The sequence below is a fragment of the Symphodus melops genome (assembly GCF_947650265.1).
Source record: "Symphodus melops genome assembly, chromosome: 1".
In the NCBI taxonomy this organism is placed as follows: Eukaryota; Metazoa; Chordata; class Actinopteri; order Labriformes; family Labridae; genus Symphodus; species Symphodus melops.
Genome location: NC_136691.1, coordinates 2,940,488 through 2,966,024, shown reverse-complemented (window position 1 = coordinate 2,966,024; position 25,537 = coordinate 2,940,488). Strand labels below are relative to the sequence as shown.

Here is a 25,537-nt window from a genome sequence, read left to right as displayed (position 1 = left end):
AGTCTCCCGTTTCCACAGTCTCAGACGCTTCTCCTGGAAACGGCAGGATTCTTGTGGCATTTTAACTGGCATACATCCTGAACACACACGCACACACACACACACCTCCACTTTTTCCTTTCTACGTCATCATTTCCCCTGAACAGATTTCATTACCCCATAATTCTCCTTCTGTCATTGTTTTTTTTTTTAAGTATGGCAAGCAGGCCTCATAGTTCACCTAATCATTAAAAAGGCTGTTCTTCTAAGGAAGTGGGTTTGTGGTTAGTTTATGAGCATTGCTTGCTCCTGTGTACAGACAGGCAGCGTTTCCTCTCGGCCAACGAGACAACTGTTCGGATCACATGGTCACAGCGGCCTTTCATGGTTTTGTTCCGGCAGCAGGCAGTTGGAGTAAAACGTCTTTTTTTTGGGGGGGGTCGAGAATAAACTTGCATGATTCAATACTTAACGCAACCCCCACCAAAAAAGGCCATGAATCAAATAACAGACAGAGGAAGCAGGCTTGTCAACAAACCCGTCGCCATGACAACCAAACAAACTCACACTCACAAATAAAAGACAGTGTCACGCCACTGAAGGCTCAAGAAGCACAGTGTGCGCATGGATCTCAAACTTTCGGCATTTGTGTGCAAACAACATCAGAGTGAAAGAGAACAACATCGATGCTCGTTTTAAAACCAACAAACGTCCTAAGGAACAATATTGGGTCATTTATTGTTTATGGCACAAAGCAGGCACACTGTCCTTATTCAACAAATAAGTTGGCAACATATTTATGCAGTTTAACCAATGCTCTCTCTTTAACTTCCTGCAGCTTTTGGTTAAAATTTAGATCTTTTTTTGCTACTTTCTAATCTCTAAAATCAAAGATATTTATATTTCTGACATTGCTGACAAACTTGGGGTTTGTGTGTCTGCCTTAAAATAAAGCTATACATTATTTTCTGCATGCATGAAACCTACTGATTGGATATGTTAAAAAATGTGCTGAATGTGTAGGTGACACTCTCCTGCTTCCTGTGATCAGATCATCAATAAAAAGAGTAGCAGGCAAATGCATTGACAAGCTTCTCTCTGTGTATGTTGTTTCACCAGCACAGCGACCAGAAGATGTCCCCCCCCCCGACCCCCCCCGAGTAAATCTGCAAGTTTACACAAAGAGTGGAAATGGGAGGTGGGAGGAAAAACAAAGAGCTTTCCTGTTGTTTGGTTAAAAAAAAAAAAAAAAAGCCAGACGTCCTGAACGTGGCTCGGAAAGGAGAGGCAGCAGGCGGACTGCTGGGAGGTGATTTTCTAACACCTGGGATTTCCTTCTTCCTTCTATCGTATGGGATGTAGAGCAGCTCTCATTCATACCTCTTGTGGGATGTTTCTGCGTTGCTGAGTGGTGGATCACTCCTCCGAGGGCAGAAGGAGGGAGAGAGGAGTGGAGAGGAGACGGACTCAGGAGGTGCAGAGGGACTTAAGCTGCAGAACCAGACGCAGAAAATGGGACGTGCCAGCGCCTCGCTCGCTCTGCTGTGTTTGTGTTTTCTGTCTACAGAGACGGCGGACGCTTCACCAACACAGGTCAGAACTGCATGGGACTCACAAAACTTACAACTGTATGAACCTCTACAGAGGCTGCTGCCACTGCGATTTGTTGGAGTCAAACACTGAATCCATTCATAATGCTCAGAGTGTATTTACTGTACACGTGTGCAGGAGAGAATCAAGAGAAGCTAAATTAAAATTAAAAAAAAAAAAAGTGATATTGAGAATTGTTCTGTTATTTATGCACGGTGGAAATAATGATCAGTTTAAGGCTACAGCGTTATGTGAATGGTGTTTACTGGCAAAACTGTTGAAAGTGGCGTCATGGATGTATGACACACACCGCACTTCTCTTTTTTAAGTTGATTACCGCGGGGCATTTGGATTTATTTCTATTTATTTATTTGGTACCAAATAAAGCCGAGCAGAGCCAAATGATCCGGATCTAGATCTTGGTAAGTCGTGACTCTACGTTGCCCGTAGGTGTGAATGTGAGTGTGGCTGGTTGTCAGTCCTGTGATTGGAGAACAGTACATGGTGTAACCTCTCCTCTCGCCCAATGACAGCTGGGATCAGCTCCGGCCCCCCCAAGAGACCCCAAATGGGAAGAAGGGGTATAGATAATGGATAGCTGGATGGATGGATATATTATATCATAACTAATTTAGACAAACCAAACTTTCTGAAAGGGTCACTAGAGGCTCTTAATAATTTATTGTTTCTTTATACATGAATGCAAAGATTAACATCTTAACTGCACTCTTCAACTACAACTAAAAAACCTAAAAGGACTTTTAACAGACTTTTTTTTTTACAGTGTAGTAACATTACTTTTCCTTTCCTTCCTGTAAATGACCTCAATACTTCCTCATTGTTGAGAATGGTTTTCTTTCACAGCACTTCATAAATACAAAAACTGTAAACATTTCAACCTGCACACAATTAAGAGAGTTGAGGTCAGAGACACAGTAAAGTAAACATTTACTCCAATGTGTTCTGAGTTAGACAGAAGAGCACGTTATGTAAGAGTCATTACAAACACTGTTCAGGCGAAATTATCGGGAATTTAAAAAACGAGCCAGCGGGGAGGTCAGATATGAGTTCGGAGAAAAATCCAAATGAGCCTGTTTATAAGTATCAAGTGCTGGTTTATAATTGGTTTGGGTGGGGGGAGGGGGGGGGGGGGGAATCTGGGTTTGGTTTAATTCCCCATACTGGAGCAAAGACAGAACTAACACGTGGTAAATACAGTGTCTTGATTCATTTTTTCCACATACCAGGCTCCTCTGCTAGAGGTGAAAAAGGCAAGAGGAGATGTTCCTGATATCCTTCCAGAGCCGGAACCAGAGCCAACCAGCCCAGTGTCAGACTTTGAAAACTCATACAACTATGTCTGTGAGTCCACACCCAAACAACATATCTGCATCATACATGAAAGACTCTGACAATGATCCCCTGACTCCAAACAGGCACCTTTTATGTGTCTGTTATGCTAAGCATGTGTTTTAACGTTTCTCTCTTGTCATATCCTCTTGGATTCTGTCGTCTTCCTCAGTGTCCAGACTAGCCGGCATGGACCAGGCGATCCACAAGCTGAATGTGGGTCACTACACCCTGGATGTTAAACTCAGTCAGCTGATGGACCGTCTGTCCCGAATGGATGGTAAAACAATCACTGTCTCCCATCAATCTACCACTGATGTTTCCCAAATCATAATCCCCTTCATAAACTCGTTTAATACAGCATATATTTCTAGTATTTTCCCAAGTGAATAAAATACATTATACAGAGTAAAGGAATGTGATGCAAACAAATCAGTAGTGAGATACATTTCAGCTAAGCTGTGTTTAAAACATGTTTTTTTTTTAATCTCATGTTCAAAAATGAAGCTAAAGCGGAGGTGTAAAAAAAAAAAAAAAGAAGAAGCAGTTCCTGCAGTGTCCACTAGAGGCTGACTCTTAAAGACCAGGATGTCTCTATGCACGCCCCATATTAATAGGTCTATTTTGACAGCAAAATAAACAGCTGATATGAATGAAAGAACAACTGACGTCTCTACAGCTGAGACACAAAGGCCACCAGACGCGATAGTTGCCAAGTCAAATACGCCTCACCAATAATCGATACAAGTGGTGCTGAAGCAGAATCACACAATTTGAAAAGACAGAAGCAACACAGAGAAGCCCACTCACTATCTTGAGACAATGAGCCACAGGAAGTTATTTTGAACAGGGGGTGCTGAGAAAATCTGTTGTTCTTTTTTGGACAAAAAAAACTATGAGCCTATTTAGAATACATTTATAATATACACATTTAAATGTTACACACACACACACACACACACACACACACACACACACACACACACACACACACACACACACACACACACACACCATCAGCTCTCGGAGGAATATATGCACTGTTACTTAAACTTCACAATAACACTTTAACAATGCAACAGGTTTCATCAGCTGACATCAACCTGAGTCACTGCACCTGTCACACACACCTCTATTAGCTCCACAATCCTTTTACACACATCACAAAGAAATCACCTCAGACAATCTAAACACGTTATTGAATAGCTCTCCACATCCATTACGCAAACATAAACACAAAACAACACCTTTTTACGCAAACCACAAGGAAACACTCTCAGACTATTTACACGTTATTAAACAGTTCTCCAAATCCATTACACACAGAACACACGATCAAAATAACACTCTCAATCCCCACCACACTGCAAAAATACTACAGCGTGACGTTACACTGCAGAGGTATGAAGGTGCGCGGCGGCACCATGATCTTACTTTGAGCTGCAGACAGGCTGCCCTGGTTACAGGTGTCCAAATGTCCAGGTGCGCTCTGGAGTCATGTAAATAAAGTCTCTAATGAGGGGACGGATGTCCAGGGAGTTCATGATGTCTTGTGTGGGCATGCATCAGTGAAAGGTCTGTGAGTCTTTTCTGGGTCTGCGTACCCGTGTCTTAAGGCTGAGAAGGTGCGCTCAGGTGAGGCCACAGAGACGGGCAGGCACAGACGGAACTCAATCAGTGTTTCTGTCTCTGAAAACATGGCTCTTGTTTGTTACTGGAGCTTACTCCAACATGATGCAACATCTTGAACTGTGTCACTCGTAGACCGAGCATGGAGCGAGCAGGGAACATTTTCACTTCACTCTGTGTCTGCAACCACGAGCCTGCCTGACGTAGACAACGTAACTTCCGTCAACTTGTGTTGATTAGGCCTACAAATATCAATAAAAAAAAGCAAAAATACATACGTCGTAGTCTACGTGTGTCAAAATCTTTTCCCAGAAGATTCAAAGGAATTTATAAATTGTGCAAAAATATTTTAAATACATTTTTTAAAAATATCCCCCTCGCCACTAGGGGGTGCTGCAGCACCCCCAGCAGCCCCACTTCCTGCGGCCATGATGAGCCAGCCCAGAGACCTGCCACTCAGGGGATATATAACCGTAACACACCTGGTTCAAATCAGCGCCAATCTGTCCCAAACCCACACATGACCCTGAGCGCTCAGTCACCAGTGTGATCGCCCTCAAAAAGACACATTTCCTACAGACCGTTATAAATGAAACCCCCATCATAAACTGCAAAGTTGCATTGAGACCAAAGTTACAATTGCCTCTTACTGTAGTCTTAATACTTAGTGATGAAGAGATGAGGTGACTCCCTGGACTGACTCTCATGTCTCCTTGTTCATGACAGCTAAAGTCGGGGAGCTGGAGGACAGCATCCAGGAGGTTTACCAGCACAGCAAGGACAACAGAAAAGAGATGGGAAGACTGGAAGGTATCCTCTATTATATTTCTCTCTATCACTGTGTTTCAACCCGGTTATTTGTTTAAAGAGAACTCTGCAGCAGGTGCATTAAAGCAAAATCTGTTTCTCCAACATAAGTCTTTGACTTAAAAGGTCATGAAAATACATTTATCTTCAGCGTTCAGTCCATGCTTTGTTGCTTTAATCATTTTGTAAAACTGTATGTGTTGATGGTGTCTGTGGTTTTTTATTGTTTTTATTCTTCTGTAAGGTGACCTTAAGTGTCATGAAAGGCGCCCATAAATAAAATATTATTATTATAAACAGCTTGGGGGCCCCAGGTCAGTAGGGGGGCCCCCCACAGCTGACAAACTTGAATCCACAGCATTGCCCCAAAATGTGCAAATTATGCAATAACAGTAAGAAACCCCCTTAATGGGGCCCCATCTGACAGCACTCACTCTCAATACCCTGCTAAGTGTTGCATGCATTATTGCTGTGAAAATAAAAATGGATGCTGGTTGGAGGCCCCCCCCCAAAGAATGTTTGCCTAAAGAGATAATGGATGTGAAGGTGTGAGTGTGCTGTGTCTTCACTGATTGAGGTGCCAAAATCTTCCAGATGAAATCGTAGTGAGAAATTGAAACCGTGTTTTCCTCTGCTTCTTAGGCTGCCAGAAAGGACGCAGGTTGGGATACAAATGCTACCTTGTGTATAACAGCCATCAGGATTACGCCGGAGCGTCCAGGAAGTGTTTGGAGCGAGGCGGTCGGATGGCAATGCCCCGGGACCGTAGGGAGCAGGAGGCCCTCGCCGACTACGTGAAATCCTTCTTCCACCCGGGGAACTGGCCCGTGTGGCTGGGCGTCAGCGACCTGCAATCGGAGGGCATGTATCTCTTCGAAGACGGGACGCGGGTTACTTACTTTCAGTGGCGTAAACATTTCCTGTCCAGCCAACCAGACGGAGGGAGGCGGGAGAACTGTGTGGCGATGTCGTCAGACGATGGCGACTGGTGGGATCACTACTGCGACCGGACCATGAACTATGTGTGCGAGTTTGACGACAGAGTGGCTCTTTGAGACTCTTTTTTTTCAATCCCAACTTCCACACTCGCAGACTTTGACTCGCATCGCCAGGATATGTGTGAGTGCTTGGGACTGCTCCATTGTCATTTTGTAAACGTGTGAGGGCTCTGAAGAGTATTAGCAACGTATTTATGCAATTTAGACAACTCGCAGGAGCTTCCCTGCAACTTCTCCTGATTTAACAACAACAAATGATCCAACAATGGGTGCCAAGGACACCCTGTTTTTTTGCTGTAATATTAGAGCAACGTCAATATTGTTGGATTTTTACTCGTATCATTTCCAAGTTTAAAAGTCTGGATGCACGTCGACCCTAGTCTGCAGCTCTGCAGACTTCCCTGTTGGACTTACCCAGAGTTCATTGTCCACGTTGCAGGCAGAACGTGATCATCCAACCCCACCACTAATCATTAACACATGTTCATATATTGGAGACATAACGTTTAAAAAATGTATTCACAAAACAAGCGTGGACTTGATGGAAGAAAAAAAAAAAACCCAAAGATAATTGGTGACATGTGGTTGATCACTTTTGATCTGTAGCTGTTATCAAATACTCCCAAAGGATGAACATCACTGCCTTGAACAAACACTGTAATCTGAGATAAAAACTACATACTGTGCTGTCCAGTCAACGTGTGATGTCATAATATTGTGTCCCATTATTTGAATTCGACCTCAAACCCTCCATTAGCTGGGTCAAATTCAAGGGTTAGCGTGCTACGAAGGATCCAGCCTGAACTGAAATGAGATGGTCTGAACTACAGAGCATTTCCTGTTTTGTTTTTTTTACGCCCTGACATAAATGGAATCAGAAAAATGTCATGATCCCCACGGGGGCTAACATAACCAACATCACGTACTTGCATTTGTTAACAATAGGAGCCTATGGGTAGTGATTCGAGTTCAATGTGTCAGAATCGTCTAAGAGTTGAATTGGCAATAAATCTCAAAATATGTTGGACCATAAAAGATGCATCGAAGGCATCTCTATTTGCCAATGAAAAGTAGGATGCTTTTTTTGCCACATTTAAAGGACCCTATGAAGTGGTACGGTCATTAATCCTTTAAATTTAAAGGACGCAGCCCCCGTCCTACGCTGGATTATTGATTGTGACCTTGATCTTAAAGTTCACTACAAATACAATCTGTGTTGTACCATCTGTAATGACCTGATTTATTAAGTTACAATTCATAAAAGCAATATTAAAAAGTGAAAAAAAATAAAAGGATGCAGACAGAGAATTGAGACAAGAGCCTGAAGTCCCAGACATCTTTAAAGTCTGCGGGTGTTTAGGGCTTAAACGTTGGTGTGCCACTTCAGACTGATCCTTACTCTCTCCATCTTTAAGGTGTTGATCTTTACAAAGCAAAGTCCTTTAAAATTGTAACATGTTTCTTTAAAAATGACCCAAATATACCAGGATTAACTTTATCTGCAGGTAAGAAGTCTTTACAGAGGAAACCTCTTTTTTCATACACGGTATAATTCAATGTTTTAAACTAAGTGTAGCATTGTTTAAAGGTCACATTCTACTACTTTTCATGTCTGTGAAGTTTCTTGTTGTGAATCCATTCTGATCTATTTATTTGATCAGGCTCTATTTCAGCACTGGCTGTTTTTGTGTCTGCATTTATGCAAAACCTTTAAAAACCAACAGAAGAAGAAGAACGGCCATCGCCAGTCACAGTCAGACAAAACCACAAAGACACAACCAATCTTTTTATTATTCCTCAAAATCATGAAAATAAAAATGAATCATTGGCCAACTTTGTCTCAGATCACAGGTGAACCCGACACCGTCAGCTAGGCGAGCTAACCAACGCTACATGCTACGATCAAACGTCGGTACGCAGAAGGCAGTTTAGCAAACAGTGATCTCTCAGGTTGGACCTTCAGTAGAAAATTCAGTAAATATATATAATGCACAACTTCTCTCATAACGAGTATAAAAAGAGGTAAAAACCGTTAGTTTGCTAACCGTGTACAGTGATAGATTAGTGATCATTATTATTATTTCATTCAAACGGTGTCACATTGTATCCAGTAGTTGAAGTAACGCTGATTTTAAAATATGGGCTCATCGCAACACTGACACAACCAAGACGAGCACTTTACTCCGCCTCACTTCCTCTGCATCGGCCACGCCTCTTCATGATGTCATGAATGGGAGGCATGACGTCATAAGTGTGAGTCAAAGAGCTGCTCGCGCTCCGTGGTGTCAGTGATGTGTTAAAAACATTATTATTTTTTTTTTTCACAGCCTGGGTTGTGGGTCGACGGCCCGCAGGATGTCGCTCACAGTCGGTCTGTCGTGAGGGTTTTTAGACGGATGACGGAGGAGAACTTTCCCGCCGTCGTCCAGCACAAAGTCGCCTCCCATCTGAGAAGACAAACGCATCAAATTAATTTATTTATAAGACGAGTTTAGATCGATGCACGTTTAGTACTTTCATGGTCACATTCACGGTTAATGAGCATGTTCAGACACCGATGTGAGTTGAACTTTATAACACGGATAAATTTCATCCCGAGAGATTTTGTTTGACATGATTACGTCCATCTAAATGTCCATTTATCAGCATAATGTTTTTTAAAAAGGAATTGCTGCATAATTATCCTCAAATACACAAAACAAATACTGATATGGTATTTTATGTTTATATTGGATAACATGGAAACACACGTGACATAACGCCACATACAGAGGCTGTAGTCCTCGTCATGGCAACAGTGGGTTTATATCCGACTTTGCCTCTCTCTCTCTCTCTGTGTGTGTTAAATAAGCATCGCCTCACTGCTAACATTTTTGCTGAGTCATCATCTTGTACCTGATAAATGTCTTCCATGAGACGAGGAGGGACGTCAGGGAAGTCCACTCCCGCAGCTCCGTACTCCGAGTACTGCAGCAGGCAGCTGAACCTCATCACCTTAGCGTAGGACGAGCCCAGGCCGAAGCTCCTGTATACCTGTGGCCCCCCCCACACACACACACACACACCCACCCACACACACACACACGTGTCATGTATTGTTCTGTGGCATGTGGAACATTTTCAGATTTGGTTGCTCGCCCTCGTTTCCATCCCACATCTGCTACCATCTGGTGGTTGACTTTTGTTGAATGAAGGATTTGGAGGCTCGGCGTATCGGAAACTTCATGACACATCAGGTCCTCCGTTACCTTTCACCACCTCACAAACTGAGTGACAGTTTTGTAATACTCAGACACGGTTTTACTCGGTCTTGGTTTTCAGAATCAGACTCAGGGAACTTCAATTTTTTTTTTTTTTTTTTTTAAAATGGAGACCACCACTGACACGTAAGGTTCACGCCATCACTGAGGTTAGAAGGGAAACACTCCTTTCCAAAACACAAGATCATGGCTGTAACTTTCCACATTGTATGCTCTTGTCTTGGTCTCCGTCCCTAAAGGTCTTGGTCTTGTCTCGTAGCACTCCGGTCTCAGTCGGTGTAATCTTGACTACAACAGATTTGACACCCGGTAATCTGGGTCCTTCTGATCCGTCTGTCTAACCTCTTAAACAAGTCATGGTTTTGTATTTTAACAAGTTAATGAGGGTATGAAGACACATCCAGACCTTCCTCTGGGGATCCAGCAGCATGTCGTAGGTACACCCAGTCTGCTCCATCCACAGCTGAGCCCCCTCCACGCCGCCGAACGCAACCACCAAGACCTTCACTGACCGAGCATCGAGGAGAGCCTGCAGAGAAATGTAACAAAAACAAGACAGAAAGAAACTTATTTAAAAACCAAACAATTTTTATAATCTGTCACTTTTTCTCCACTTCAACAACTTAATAGTGAACTTTTGGATTGAGGGTAAACTGACCTGATTGGCCTCCAGCTCGGCCATGTGGTCTCGTCACGGCAGTCATCCGAAATGTCTGATGAGAACCAGCAGCAGCTTCTGACCCTGACCCAGGTACTGACCCAGACTCACACTGCTGTGAACACGCAAAGACAGAAACGATGCAACACAACCCGACAAAACGCCTGGATGCTATCTGACAGCGTGGGCTGGATTTTGTTTGAGTCTTAGACGTGGAAAGAACACAAACATTCCCTCCGGTCCCGTCGTGAACTCACTTTCTGCTCCGTGCGTCAACGAGCTCCGTGTCAGCGCTCAGGCTGTCTGCTGCGTTTCCTCCAGAGAGCTGTCCGTCAGTCGTCTGCAGACCTCTGTCCACTCCCTCCAGGAACGAGTCCCACTCCGTCTGCACGCACACACACACACACACAGCAAGTCAAGCCTTACCTGCCTTTAGTCTGTACTCAGTGCATTAAAAATGAAGGTCTGAGATGATTTTATTTTCATTTGTTCAGATCAGAAGATCAAATCTAAACACTTTACAACAGAAAGAAACTATTCTTTTTTTTGTTAGGTTTATTTGGGGTGTTTGTATGCCTTTATTTATAAAAAATAATAAAGTGCTTTTATAAATAACTTTTCAAAACAGACGTCAAAAAGTGCTTTACAGAATTTTAAAAATACCAGCGGTGAAATAAACAATAAAATCCTTCATTAAAAAGGACAAAAAAGAAAACAGCAACGCAGCCATCGTCAACTAAATGGCTCCAGCTAACGATCAAACATGATGAATGAAACTTGGATTATAAACCGGCTTTACTCAGTGCTTTAATCTGAGGTCTGTAGAAACTTAGTGTTTGTCTTCTGTAAGGCACGCTGGGTTTACATGTGTATGATGTGTTAAAACAGGAGAGAGAGGAGAGACAGGTTCACAGGTACAGACCTCCACCTGCAGGAGCTCGTCCACCTTCTCTCTCACTGCGGCGTGGCTGGATAAAAACAACATGTCACTTCAGTACTCAACATTCAAAGTTAATTACAATAATTACAACAGCAACCACAGGAAGTGTAGCCGTCTCCACTCAAGCGATGATCACAAAGGCTCCACCCTCGAGCTTCTTTGAGTCATGAAGGGACATCGATCAAACCCTACGGTGGATTTTGGACGTTTGCCAAAGTGAAAGTTTTTTGGCGAAGACGTTTCTTGCAACATCGCGTTCCTGCTTCGTTGTGTTTTGCCCCCAAGACAAACATGTTCGCTGTCAAACAACATGTCATCGCTGAGCTATACGTTCGTTCTGTTTTCCAACAGACAAGACGATAAGACGCCAACTTACCGGATCAACTACAATAGTTTATAGTCTAAATGTGTGCACAGCAGAATATTGAACTCTGTAAAAACCGTAGGATATCAATAAGCAAATTACGTAAAAAAAAATAATTCCTCATTCATTCACAGGTTTGATTTGAGCCCAGTCATCCAAACCTGCTGGACTTCGGGGGATCGAGTGAGCGAGCGAGAGAGAGACAGAGAGAGACAGAGAGAGAGACCCCCTTGTTATTAAATTTGTGATCTCCAAAGTCAACACTTAATGCGTTGGGCCTTTAATTAAGACCTGAACCGGGTCTTAAATTGGGATGGTTTCTGATTCAAAGTTGTACAGTACTAATCATCGTCATTTCACACAGATACTTACTGATAAGACTTCTGCCATATGGCCTCTGCTTCACTCTTCTTCTTCACCCCAAGACTGGAAAACAGCAGCAGAGCATGCACTTCATTGAAGGGGTTAAAAACACACTGAGACTTTGATCAAAACTGATTTCCTTGTAGCTGATCCTGCAGGTGTTAAGAGCACCTTCACTTTGCTCTTTTAGGGCCTTTATTGTAGGGACAGTGGATCGAGTCAGATATCGGGGGGGGGGGGGGGGGGGGGGGTAGAAGTGGACCCCTTGTACATCGGGACGCTTACACACTAAGCATTACACCCCCGGTGCCCCGTGCACATTGTACCTTTTGTAGAAGTTCGCTCCGACTGTGATCAGGCCGAACAAAGTGCTGATCTTATTCGGGACAAAATCCTCCAGGGACTCTGCGACAGGAACAAAAGGGCCACAGTTTTGGGTCAGCTGGATTTTATGCAATGTTCTTGTGTTGACAAAAGGCATGACATGGATTAAATTACACCACCCTCCCTGCCAGAAGATCTTTTAATCCTGCGATTTGATCCCAAGGATCTACTTTTACAAACTGGCAAGGATTACTTTGCAGCCAATTCATTAAAACATTTAAAGCACCACTTATATTACATGATTACTGTTATAAAACAAAGTCAACCTTTACACCACATGAACAAGGTGAAAGTCTCTTCTTACTTTTATTCTGAAGTTTTATCAAGTGATAAAAATGGCACAACAGTCCTCGATTACATTTCCTGCATTTTGATCATTTTTTCAGTTACTGGGGATAATTCATAAAGTAAAATACAAAACTAATCACTCTAAAACAAATCACTCTGGGAGCTTTTTATTTCGGCATTCATATAAGGTTTTTTACAATCACGAACTTGAGTTAAATTTTGTGTTTTATTTTTGGTTCACATGTTCAGTATCTCCAGTCTGCTCACATCTATCACACTTAAGACAAGTCAATAAAGCATCAATAAAGGCATTCAATTAAGTTTAACTTCTATATAGTGAATGCCGAATTGCACATTAGACTTCATTACATCTCAATCATCATAATAATCTCTAAATAAAAAGCGTTTACATGACCTAAAAAACAAAACATATTAAAACCTTGAAATTGTTAACGAGGTCCGTCACTGCGCATGCGTCCTACCTGCTGCCTCCTTTTTGGCTTCATTTAACAGGATGTTGCTCCAGTTGACCAACAGAGTCAGAGCACCTGTTAAAGTTTCCTCTGACACGTCGTCAGCCATGATCACCGGCTCCACTCCCTCAAATGAAAGTAGACTCAACGTGTGAGCTGAAGTCACACGCGCCCTGATCACGTGACTCAGTCACGTGACGCTGTCTCACAGGTTACCGGTGTTACCGTTAAAACCGTTAATATGAAACAAGGAAAACAAATATCTGACCTATAATAATAATAAAACACTATACTTTAAAGTTTTACGTAAGACATTCAAGTACAAAATAATAATTCTTGAAATAAAAAAAACAACTAAATCTTCTTAAAAAAGTGCTATGGTGATGCCAAATGTGGATTTAAAATATATATAATGTAACGGTTCATGTTGTAAAGACAGTAGTTGTTTAAAGTGTTCATAATTCCAGTTACGTGGAAAGTCAGTGAATGCACCAAACAGAACGCGCAGTGCTGTGAGTGTGAGAGACATCCGGGTTATTGTTCGCACACTGTTAACTGATCATTGAACATAAATTGACACAGAATGATGGAGATCTAAACACACTTACAGAACATCTGAATCAGCAGCAAGTATGTTCTTCTTATTTTCTCCTGTTCTTGACTAAAACAACGTTACACCGTCCCAAGACTGAGACAACAGGACAGCTGGAGCTTCTCACTCATTGTAGACATTTAAAGAGAATTGATTTCTGCTGTTTATGTAAAAGGTTGCACCAGCTCCATTATCAAAAAACACATTATTTTTGGCTTACATATGTTAATATGAGGAATATATAATTAGTTTATAATATATTTATCAGAGACGATCACTTTAAGAAGATATTAATCCATACACGAGCGTATAAATGTCTTTGAAATGATGAATCTTAAAGAAACTCACTGAGTTTATGACTTTCAATCTTCTATTTATAGCAAATAAGCAATTGATAAGTAATATTTGTGCATAAATGATTAACACTTTTTCTTCAAAAATAATTTATTGTATTGACCAAAAAGCACCTGTGTTTGTAATATTCCCAACATCAACCATGTTCTTAGTTAATATTAAGCAATACGGTTGAGTGAATATGATAAAACACTGTAAAGAAGACAAATGTATAAATATATTGAGTTATCAACTAAAATGTCAGGGTATTGATTACTGAACTGTATGTTCGAGCTCATAAATCGTTAACTCTGAAATCAATCTGATCAGTCTCGTGCATTTCAGAAAGAAGATTGCACATCGATTTTGGAGAACTGTATATATTGAAATTTGTTAAAAGAATTTATGTATCGAAACCTTCAATAAAAACCTTAAACATTTGAAATCTGAAATCTACTCGCCAAACGGGAAATGTACCCGGATGTTAATTTCGGACCCTTCGTTATACTTGAAGCACGTCTCTACATCGTGTTCTTTCATCAAGGCTCTTTAAAAGCATGTCAGCAGTCTTAGGTGCATGTGACATTAGTTTGAGCGTTGGGACAGGCATTGGCTTGTTTTCAAATTAATCTGTTGAGACATTTTTTTTGTTGCCATGGTAACAAATCCTCCGATCTTTACATCGTTAGACTTTAACTCGGATCATAAATGGAAGTTTAAACATGTTGGTGTCGTGAAAACTCGTCAAGAAAAACGACATTTTTTCCAGCGTAGTCATCACAAAGCAGCGATGAAACAGCAGATCTTATTTATTCAAACAATGTCAGATTTTTACATCGATGCTTTTTTTAAATAGGAAAACAGGCAAAGAGCTGAGAACCAGAACAGACAACAGAACTTACACCGACTCAAACAGAACGAGCTCCCAAAGTACCCAATCATCACAGAAAGACTTCTTGTGCTTTTTCCCAAAAGTCCTCGTTCGTTTGTCTGAACCCGCTTCTAAATTTAACCCCTTCCTCCCTGATTTACTGTCATGTAGCCCAAAAACTGCACAAAAAAAAGCAAACAAACAAACAAACAAAAACACCTGTTTACATCTGGATAGAAAAGGAGGAGGTTCGGGACGGTACCGTGCGGACAGACGCTGACAGAGATTTGACTAACGTACCAAATGAGCTCATTTGTCAACAGGTACATCAGTTTACTCTTTCAGTCAAGTCATCCGCTGTGAGAAGAAGGTCAAAGGTCACTGGAACCCCGACATCCAGATGTTTCTTCTGAGGGGTTTCAGATTGATACTTTTGAACTTAACTGGCCAAAGAGGATTACACAAAAAAAAGCTGAAAACAAAGAGTGAAACTGTTCTTCAACAGAAAAGAAAAAATAACTTGTTTGATGATTATTAAGGTCTCGATCATTTTCCACACATTGGATGTTTTCACCCTCGATGTAAAAATGTAATTTTTCTAAAGCTCTCTCGTCGTCACGTCGACCTCATGATGGGAACTTTCACTATATTTCTGAACATTATAAAATCCACATGATTACTGATGTATTGAAAAAAGAAAAAAGAAAAAAAAAGAAAAAGTGAAATAAATTGCTCGTTGCAGCGTTTGAAATCCTGACATGTTTTTCAGAGAAGATAAATTAAATGCGCCCGCCTGTCCGCCGTGTTCAGTTTAAGTTACAGCGACTGAAGTTCGACTCTTTTTCTCTTAAAACGATGAGTGACATTTCAGCAAAGCAACATTCGTGCAAATTAGTCTGTTTGTAAGTCGACCAATTTGTGTTCTTAATGTGTGAATAATAAAAAAAAACCCTTCAAACTACGTCTGCGGAGAGTAAATAAAGGAAGCTGCGTGTGTGACTGAATACTCTGTGTGCTGATTGGCTGAATCTCAACATGTGGATCCAGCTGTGATTTCATTTTAGAAAGTGTTTTTCAAACATCGTAAACACCTTTCAATACTGGCGTCCTGTCAACATGTGACACGTGAGCTATCTGATGCATCACTTCCTTGTTTTGTGTCATCATCATCATCATCATCATCATCATCATCATCATCATCACGGGCATTTGGCTAAAAGAAGGGCTGATATCGGCACTACAAAAAACAAAAATAAAGGCTTTACTGAGAGTTAAATGTTTGGTGCATCCATAATCACAGATCTGGATCGCAACCTGACGTTTTTAAATGCACGTGAATGTGCATGTGTTGGGGGGGAGGGGGGGGGGGGGGACCCTACATCAGCGGCTGTAGAGATATGGCTTTGACAGGAGGGAGGGACTTCAAAACAAACCCTAAACTAACATGGTCTTTCAGCCTCCGTCCTCGTCGACTGTCCATTCACACTTAAGGCCACCTTTCTTTTTTACGCACACAAACAGATTAAATCAGCTCGTCAAACAACCGTTTAAATAATCGTAAAAACAAATCGTGTGCGAGCAACTCACCAGTGAGGACAAACAAACAAACAAACAAACAAACAAACAAACAAAACGTCCATATTACAGAACATGATCGCCTATGTACAACGTCTCTGATCCACAACGAGATTCAATCTGTCGCTGAAAAAAAGTGAATTCATGGCCAGGAAGGCGTCACTCTCTCTTTTTCTCTGGAGGGGAAGCAAAGCGTCTGCTCCCGTGTTAACTGTAAACAGCTCGAGAAGACACGCGGCCGTCTTCATTCCCTTTAGAAACAATCGGACGCCTTCGCTGCGTCAGGCCGAGCCCGTAAATCCTTCCTTTTTCTTCATTTTTCTCTCCTAAAAATCTGATCAGTCGTTTCCCCGCCTGAGCTTCTCAACGTCTGCATCTCTACAGAGTGACTGGACACAGTCCTAACAGGCCGTGGGGAACTTTTCAAAATAAAACAAAGAATCAACTGAAAATGTCGCCTTTTCGTTCTCCGGTGTCTGCGGCGAGGCGAGGCATGTCGACGGCGGGTTTTTTCCCCTCGGTGACTCGATGCTACGGTAAAGTGCTAAAGCAAAAATGGCACAGCTTCATTTCAAACTTCTTAGAAGAAAAAAAACAAAACAAACAAACCCAGAAAGGCGAGGTACAAATGAATGGAGCATGTTCACACCGACACGCCTCATTGTGTGGAGTCCCAGCAGGCCTGCTAGGACGGGATCGGATCAAAGAGACTCCGGAGACGCAGATCGTTTTAGAGAAAATATGCAAAAATAGAAACAATTTAAATAAATCAGCTATCAATAAATAAGAACCCATGTGCTTACATCGACAGTCTGTAGACAGTGGACTGGATAGAGTCTGAGTCGGCCGAGTAAAGGTGCAGTCCAACCAAAAAAGATAATCCCAAGAGAGGAAAGGTTTCCACTTTGGTGGATTCGCTCTTACGGAGACATTCACTGAGAGAGAAGAGTTCAGATTGGGTGGATAGAGAAAGAAGGAGGAGGAAGAAGAGGAGGAGGAGGAGGAGGAGGAGGAAGTGACATCACACCCTGAGGAGGTCCTCGTCACTGTCCTCCTCGTCCCGTTTCCTGTTGGCTGCCGTGCTGCGGTCATGGTTGAGGCCTGAGGGGCGGGGCTTGCTGCCCTTCCGCTTCCTGTCCGACTCTTCCAGGAGGCCGACCAGGTCTTCGTCGCTCTCCTCCTGAAACAAAACGACACTTCAACAACCTGGGCATGATCGGTCTTTATAATGATCGGCACGTGTGATCTCTGAGATGAGAACAGAAGAAAATGTTTGGAGCGATGTGGAAGTTGTGTTTTTATGTCGAGCTGCAGTTTTCATTGGTTCCATTTTCCATCTTGCGAGGTGGCTGCGATGTGCGGAGGAGACGGGACGCTCACCTGAAGGAAGGCGCTACGCTGGACGGCGGAGGGCCTGGAGAGTCCGGACGACTTCATCACCCTCACCCCGGGGACGCTCAGCACCTCGTCCTCGCTGTCGTCGTCGTCCTGCTCGTCCAGGGAGAAAGAGCGCAGGCCGTCCGTGTTCACCGGCTTGGTCTTGATGTGGCCGTTGCCGTGGTTACTCTTCCCTCTGTGGGAGGAGGAGGAGGATGAGGATGAAGGAGGGGCTTCCAGCTCTTCCATCAGCCACTCCATCTCCTCCTCGCCTCCTTCTTCGTCCATGTTGACCTGAGGAGAGAGGACGAGGCGTTTAGAGCACGTACCTACCACAAGCTTATCATATAATATAAAGAGTAGAATTAATATGAAGGTCTGTCGTCTTGAACGTCTGCACCCTCGTGAATCACTCGGGGGGGAAAATGACCCGGGAGAAAGTGTGAGCTGCATTTGATTCCAAGCTGAAGCTACATCACCATCGAAGTGCGTCAACAATAAGACAGAAGCTTAACAGGAAGTAAATCCTGTGAGATTTGAGAGAAGTTCAATTAACTGTGATGTTTCTCTCGTCATGCAAATGATTTCAAATGGAGTCTTTCAAGCACGTCACACAGTATAATTAAAGGTGAGATGTTGAAGATAATGGAAGAAGAACAAACTTCTGCATTACTGAGTATTAAGAGACGTACAGCAGGTCTGTGGAGCAGCTTCAGTTTCACAGAAATACGCACACTCACACTTTCCCTTTCAGTTCATTTTCCTTCAAAACATCAGATGAACCTACTTTGGAATATTTATAGGCGACCTGGTTTCCTCTCCTGCAGCACCCGGCGACCTTCTGGATCACCAGCTCTCTGTTGGGTGAAAGAGAAACGTGAAGACGGATATTCTTCAAAATGTTACAGAAGAGTCCGCGTGCCTCTCTGAATGCATCGATATCAATAAGTCCAGCGTTCAGGACTTCACCTTCTCTCTCTCTTGTGCAGCAGAAACCCGAGCAGACAGACCACCAGACCCATCAGCAGCAGAGTCAGCATCAAACCCATCGCCTGTGTCCGTGTGGACAGAACCGGAGTGTCGCTGTCGTCGTCGTCAAACGACTGAGCTTCGACGGTTCTGAAAGGCAATGAAGAAAAAAAACGCACCTCAGTCTGCGAGTTCAAAAACCCCCCCAAAAAACCCCGAATCCAAGATGAGATTTCCCCCCCCCCCACTCACGTTAGGCCGCACACGGCGTTGGTGTGCCACACAAACAGGTACTGACACCCGTCCGTCTCCAACATGAACTCTGGGATGCCGACGCCTGCCGAGGGGTTACAGTGGAACATGATGGTGGACGACACCATCTTTGTTTTCTCCCGTCCACACTGGGAGTCAGACGGCACCATCACATCCAGGTTTCCTCCTGACGGAAAAACACCAAGAGATCGAGTCGACACGGCGTTCATGTTACTGTGGGAGCTGCGTTTCCTAAACGTGACGACTTCGACACATCAGGTCACGAGACGAAGCGGTGACTCACCTTTAATGTAGTACTTGGCGCTGCTGGACGAGCCGATCTTGCGCCTGTAGGCCCCGTTGAGTTTGACCTGGCAGATGTTTGCTCCCACACAGCTGGACAGGGAGTTGTTGGTGATGCCGGACAGCTGGATGTGGTAGATGTAGCTGTCGCCGTTGGATCGGATGTCTCCGGACGCCTGGTGGTGGCTGAGAGGAGGACGAGGATTGAGACGAGATTAAAGAGGTCAAACGAAGGCAGGATGGTGTGATGTTTGGTGACAGGTGTCGTGTGCACTACCTGAAGTAAAGATCTCCCAGACTGAGGCTGACTCCCGTGTCAGGAACCTGTATCGTCCCGTTCTTCATCTCCACCTCACGCTGCTTCACCGCGCACGCAAACCGAGTCTCCCAGCCGATCACAAACTCACAGGAAGCCTCGTCGACGCTGCTCGCCAACACAAGGCGTGATTATTAAGACAGAGAGACAGAGAGAGGGGGAGATACTCTTACAGTGTGAAACCTACTGCATCAACTGTCTGAATTAAAAAAAAACACAAAAAACCCCAGAGAAAACTCGAGCTCTGATGTTTTTTTATTCAGAGCGCTTGTGTCTTTTTTGTTGTGCGTTCGCTCCAAGTTTAAAGTCTGTACACTTTTCTGTTGACATCATTGGCGCTCTGTTTTTGGCGAGCTGGATCCTGACTTGTACCCAACATCCTCTTCGCTTCGAGTCTGATCGGGAAATAAACGATCTCAAATCATTAAAAAAAAAGTCTTCAAATTCTCACCTTTGTGCAGAAAAATCGGACGTGATGTTTGACGGGGATGAACACGACGTCTGCAGACGAGTGTTCCTCACACAAATCAAGTTTAAAGTAGATAAACTTCAACTTGAAATACAAACACTGTTTTTGTTTGTTTTTTTTTTAATCGATAACGTGCCGTGAGAAATGACAAACTGAGCGTCACTGGAGAGTGCGTTTATGTTCTGTTGCAGCATCACACTTCAGGGTCGAAATGACATGGATTTAAACCTCTAAAGAAGAGACTCATAACAACACGTCTGTATGATACAGTGCTTCTGTAAATACTCAAAGACGCCTGATTTCTTCCTCCTTTTTGAAGTGGAACGTTCTCGACCTGCGTTACACTGGATGTGTGAGTGGAGTCGATCTCTGAGAGCGTCTCTGACACCTTGAACGTTACACTGACTTGTGTTACCTGATGAGTGCTGGGTGTCCCACAGTGTTGCCACAGCTCAGCTGGATCACAGTCTTGGCCTTCAGTCCGTTCCCGCAGACCTCGTCTCCCGCTGAGTAGCTCACAGAGATCTTTCCGTCTGCAGAGCAGGAAACACGAGCTCATTAAATGGGCTCTAAAATCATCCAGGGCCGACACATTTAATCTGATTTAGTGTTTTTAATGACAGACAAAAAGTCGATTCGGTCACATTTAACCTTTAACACTCAAGTAGAAAAATCTCTACAAATCTTTATACAGATAATATTTCAGCCTCAAAGAGTCAAGTCAAAAATCAGCTCCTCACCTTTGTAGCTCATTGCCTGAGTGTAAACGAGGCCCAGTGCCTGAGTCTGTCCTGCTGCTGAGTGTCTGCACACGGTCGCCTCTGCTGGACATCCTGGGAGTCCACCGTGGATCCCCTGACACAGGTTGATGTAATACCTGAGGACATCAAACACGCGAAACATTTAAAACACGTCTTCATGTGTAGAATGGAGCACTGAGTGGAACGGTACGTGAAGTCTGTTTGAGTCTGTGTGAAAATGTGACTCCCCATCCTCAGCCTTCGTCACCCCCCCCCCCCCCCTCCCTGTTTGAGACTTTCCCTTTCAATAACAGAGCTTCCTGCACTCCTCTGTCTTTGCGTCCACGGAGGATGAAAAAACGAGCTCACATTAAACACGCATGAAAACGAACCGCCGAGGTTCACTTACGAATCTCCTTTGTGGCTGAACTTCCACGGCTCGGTGAGGGAGGACAGAGTTCTCACATCGAAGGTCTGATGCTGGCTGACCAGTTTACACTCCATCTTCTTCGGGGGGCAGACGGCGCTCGTCCTCCACTGAAAGGTGGCGGAACAGCCCTGCGTCTCCGAGAGCAGCTTTGGGGAGCCGTGGCCGGCGCTCTGGTCGCAGGAGAACAGAATGGAGGACTGTCGCTGAGCTGACGCTGCAAGAGAGAAAAAAAAAGACTTTTCTAGTTTCTTCTAGGTAGTGACGGCACTTTCACTCGTCCTGCACTTCCTGCATCGACAGTTCACAGAATAAGAACCAGCAGAAGTCTGAGATGAGGCACCTTCGTGGCAGAATCCCCATTTTCTGTCCGTGTCGTAGTCTGTAGTGGTGGCACACCACTTCCTGCTGTCGGTCCGTCCTTCTGTTGTGCACGCTGTGTACGACTTATTCATGAACTTGAAGGGGAACACGCACTCCTCGCCATCTCCTGTCACTGGAACACACAAACAAACAAACGGAGAGTTTCACTGTGTGTGATCGGAACATTTAGGATGTTTCAGTCGACTCTGCTGACTTAAATGTTCGATAAGCTTTGTAACCCAATCCTCCTTTTTTTTTTTTTAAATCTACTTTTATTTTTAGGCAACTTTGTTGATTTGAAAGCATTTCACAGGTGGCAGAGCGGGTCGTCTCTTCACTGTAAGGTCAGTGGTTCGATCCCCAGCTCCTGCGGTCACATGTCCAACGTGTCCTTGGGTAACCCCAAGTTGCTCCCGCTGCTTCGTCCGCGGGGTGTGAATGTGATTGTTCACTTCACGCAGCAGCCTCTAACCATCAGGGTGTGACTGTGAATGCGTGACCTGCTGTGTGAACGAGCATCGAGCAGTCTCAAGTCCTTTAACCACACATGAACAGGTAAAGTGAAAATGGTCTGTTAGTCGTGACTTGTAAAGCAGGTTACTCTTAAAAGGAACTTTTTTTTTTAACCTAAAAATGTGTCGGTGAAAATCTCAGTGGTGATTCAGTTCACTGTGAATATACTTCACTTCTAGGGGAGGTTTAAGGCAGCCTAAAAAAAAAGTGTGAAACGCTCATCAAATCCAGCTAAGTTAAATTATTCAGGCGTAAAGGATGGAAGCTAAACCCCTGATTGGATGTCTCACCTGACGGGCAGAGGTCTCCTCCTCCGTACTGCATCAGCACGGCCTGCTCCTCGTGTTTGTACTCCATCCTCATGGCCTTGCTGATGCCATAAGAAGACGCAGACTTGTCTGCACCCGAACCAGACGCCCGGCACACGGCGCTCTTCTTGCAGGCCGGCTCTGTCACCGAGCTGCAGACGTTGATGTGGTACACGTTGGAGCCCACTGGGACCTAAAGTACCGAGAAGGATGTTTAACTCACAGACCTCAAACGTCGCCTGCAATATGATGCGTTCTTTCAACTTAAAGCTTTGAGAGTGTACGTTGGCGCCCCCATGTGGACACTTTTCCCTTCTTTTACTTGAGCGTTTAAAGAATACAGCTTTGTTTGCGAGACTCTCTAAATCGACACATGGAGCTCACCTGGACTTCACCAGAGAGGGCCGACAAGTCGAAGGTGAACTGCAGCTGCGAGTCGGTGAGTTGGCAGCCGCTGGTGTGCGTGGCGTCGGAACAGACTATGGGGGTCGCCCACTCAAAAACGTACACACACTCCTGCAGCCTCAGCATCTGAGGAGAGCCCTGCGTGAAGGCAGAAAAAGGTTGCTCAGGGAACACTCAAGAGTTTTAAATGTAAGCGTACGTCGTCTGGAGGAAATGAGAACGTTTGGACTGACCAGCTCGAGGCCTCGCTGGCAGGTGAAGACGATGGTGGACGTGTAGTTCTGGGAGGGATCAGCTGCACACGAGGTGGAGCTGTGGTAGGTGATGGACACTTCTCCTGTTGCAGCGTTGATCTCAGGCCCGCTGGTGACACGCCCGATATCCTTAAAGAGACAGACACACGGTACAGTACAGTGACAGAAGGTAAGACTGTGCTGAAGATAAAATCTTAGACTTAAACTGAACTTTATTGATCCCTTTGGTACGACTCCCTCAGGGAAATGTAGCTTTCCAGCAACATATAAAACAAAAATAAAATATAAAGAAAAAGATAAAATAAATAATAAAACACTCAGTTGGAAAAAAAGAAACAAAATGTGGCTAAAACAATGATTATTATTATTGCGATTATTGCACCCTGGGTGAGATTATTGCACATACAAGTGAAAGTGTACTTGTGTTATTTCTGGGGCTGTTGTGTATTTGTTGCATGCACATGTTTCATCAGCTGCTTGTATATGTGCGTCTGTGAGTGTCTTACCACAGGAGGTCCATTATCAGGATCCATACAGACAGCAGCTCCAGGGGGGCAGGTGACCCCAGGGATGGGGTTCAGAGGCTGACAGATGTTGATGAAGAAGTCTGGAGAATCATCACTTTGATCCACTGCATCGTCTGAAAGCGGGGAACAAGACGGCGGTTTGTTCTGTTGATCTGCGGCTGCGTCGAGTAAGGGCGACATTTTAAAGCATGAATGTCAGGAGAGAACAGGTCACTGACCTGTTGCTGCGTAGTATCCGTTGACGTGAATCAGAGGAGTCAGATCTATAAGAGCAGATCCATTCTGGACTGAACACTTCACCTGAAAAATCCATAAAAAAGGAATTCAACACATGGAGGCGACTCGTGTCAGACTCCGGACCAACGGGCCACCAAGTGGATCAGACCCTTCGAAGTTTTCAATGACACAAAGTCTTTTCTGTCGAGAGACTCGAGCTTCCCCTGATAGATCTTCACTGCATGAAAACAAAGAAACACACACTTACTGTCTGCTCGCACACCAGAGCGGTTTGGAAAGAGAAGTAGTGCGTGCACGTCTCGTCCTCCGAGTCGATGAGAACCGGCTCCTGAGGAGACGAGTCCATGGTGGGCGGCCTGAAGAGACACAGGACGAAGGGAAGGATTGTCTCATTGTGAAGAGAGGACTGTGTGAGCCAGGTCCGATTTTTTTAAATAGAGGTTAATACATAATGAAATGAAGAACCAGGGAGGCTTCTTTACTCTTTGTCAGTTACAAAGATTGCAAAGTGAAGGTCATGGTGGGAAGGAAAAGGAGCCACAGGTGGGACTCAGACTGGAGCCACCTGCGCAGATCTACAGGAAGTCCTACCTGGGACTAAAGTCTCCGTACCTAGGGCGTGAAATGACCTTCAGCCCATCTGCACTTCATGTTATAATCAAATAAAAATATGTTTGAAAAGAAAACACAGATGAGCCTCTGTCCTGGGTGTGCAGGTTCAGACGGACCTCAGCTTTAGTCTGCTGCACTTTTTAAAGTGATGGTTTGATGGCTTTATATACACACACGAGAGATAGCAGCTCCTGCACACGGAAATAAAAACGAGTATATGATCAAGAGGTGGTGTGAGTACCTGCAGAAGAAGTGGACGATGGTCTTGTGTTTGAGTGTGGGGTTCGCAGAGCAGGGACTTCCTCCTTCATACGTCAGCGCCAGAACTTGATCCGAGTACGAGAGTTCCCGGCTCACCTGGCCGCCGCTCACTGCAGTCGTGGCGTCCTTGATGCACACGGCTGGAAGCACGTCGAGATAAATCAGAATACTTCCAGGATGTGAAACTCCGAAGTTTTCATTGTTTTTCAACCCAAACGACACACGGAGCAGAAATCAACGAAATCACGACAGTGCACTGCTTTGAAATCAGGCCGCTCTCGAGTTGCTCTTTGACGAACACAAGACGGCGGACGAATCAACAAAGGGGGACACTGTGATAGTCTCTGCCTTCATATCGAAGCTGCTCATAGTGGATTAAATCCACTGTGGAAACAAAAGAGGGACAGATCACGCTGGGAAGAAAGAAAGAATTTGAAGCTCCATCAACTCTGCTCTCTCAGGACGTCCATCAGACGTCCACTCATGTCTCCCATAAAAAGAGGGGACCCTCTCTCTTCCACCAACATCAAATACAATCTGACATCGTCTGTGCTGGTGTATTTCAATACAGAGTTCTTATTGGGATTAGAAATCGATGTCAGACGTTGCACACTCGGCTCCTTTCACTTCCCCGTGCGACCTGAACGACAGCAGTCAATAATTAGAGAAGTGATGACGACTGAGGTCTCTTATTATGTTTCCAGTGCTGATACGTAAACCGCACGAACGTCTGACAAAGTGAAACAGTAA

At 44.1% G+C, this 25,537-nt stretch overlaps 3 protein-coding genes across 7 annotated transcripts in view; 1 reads left to right on the top strand and 2 right to left on the bottom strand.

Annotated features, from left to right (window-relative positions):
• Nucleotides 1-1,234: 1,234 nt before the first annotated feature.
• Nucleotides 1,235-7,046, top strand: clec11a (C-type lectin domain containing 11A). Its single transcript, XM_079352375.1, has 5 exons — nucleotides 1,235-1,572; nucleotides 2,817-2,931; nucleotides 3,092-3,199; nucleotides 5,275-5,358; nucleotides 5,998-7,046. Exons 1-5 carry the CDS (start codon nucleotides 1,492-1,494, stop codon nucleotides 6,408-6,410), a joined length of 801 nt encoding a protein of 266 aa, XP_079208501.1. The 5' UTR covers nucleotides 1,235-1,491; the 3' UTR covers nucleotides 6,411-7,046.
• Nucleotides 7,047-8,121: 1,075 nt separating this feature from the next.
• selenol (selenoprotein L) lies at nucleotides 8,122-13,289 on the bottom strand. Its single transcript, XM_079355994.1, has 9 exons — nucleotides 13,093-13,289; nucleotides 12,265-12,343; nucleotides 11,948-12,001; nucleotides 11,194-11,239; nucleotides 10,529-10,656; nucleotides 10,272-10,386; nucleotides 10,020-10,142; nucleotides 9,249-9,386; nucleotides 8,122-8,800 (listed from the first exon to the last, which is right to left on the bottom strand). The coding sequence occupies exons 1-9, from the start codon at nucleotides 13,190-13,192 to the stop codon at nucleotides 8,675-8,677; spliced, it is 909 nt and encodes a 302-aa protein (XP_079212120.1). The 5' UTR covers nucleotides 13,193-13,289; the 3' UTR covers nucleotides 8,122-8,674.
• A 2,286-nt stretch (nucleotides 13,290-15,575) lies between these two features.
• The window catches only part of igf2r (insulin-like growth factor 2 receptor), a 77,798-nt gene continuing 67,836 nt past the window's right edge, over nucleotides 15,576-25,537 (bottom strand). For all 5 annotated transcript variants that reach the window (XM_079341319.1, XM_079341320.1, XM_079341318.1 and 2 more), the window contains 18 exons: nucleotides 24,768-24,927; nucleotides 24,162-24,270; nucleotides 23,896-23,977; nucleotides 23,657-23,790; nucleotides 23,130-23,279; nucleotides 22,876-23,034; nucleotides 22,474-22,684; nucleotides 21,651-21,803; nucleotides 21,290-21,524; nucleotides 20,881-21,017; nucleotides 20,556-20,673; nucleotides 19,633-19,779; nucleotides 19,357-19,541; nucleotides 19,053-19,239; nucleotides 18,801-18,950; nucleotides 18,619-18,688; nucleotides 17,835-18,125; nucleotides 15,576-17,634 (listed from right to left, as the gene is read on the bottom strand). In XM_079341319.1, coding sequence (XP_079197445.1) covers nucleotides 17,476-17,634; nucleotides 17,835-18,125; nucleotides 18,619-18,688; nucleotides 18,801-18,950; nucleotides 19,053-19,239; nucleotides 19,357-19,541; nucleotides 19,633-19,779; nucleotides 20,556-20,673; nucleotides 20,881-21,017; nucleotides 21,290-21,524; nucleotides 21,651-21,803; nucleotides 22,474-22,684; nucleotides 22,876-23,034; nucleotides 23,130-23,279; nucleotides 23,657-23,790; nucleotides 23,896-23,977; nucleotides 24,162-24,270; nucleotides 24,768-24,927 — 2,837 coding nt within the window. In that variant the 3' untranslated portion in view covers nucleotides 15,576-17,475. The remainder of the gene's footprint in view (nucleotides 17,635-17,834; nucleotides 18,126-18,618; nucleotides 18,689-18,800; nucleotides 18,951-19,052; nucleotides 19,240-19,356; nucleotides 19,542-19,632; nucleotides 19,780-20,555; nucleotides 20,674-20,880; nucleotides 21,018-21,289; nucleotides 21,525-21,650; nucleotides 21,804-22,473; nucleotides 22,685-22,875; nucleotides 23,035-23,129; nucleotides 23,280-23,656; nucleotides 23,791-23,895; nucleotides 23,978-24,161; nucleotides 24,271-24,767; nucleotides 24,928-25,537) is intronic.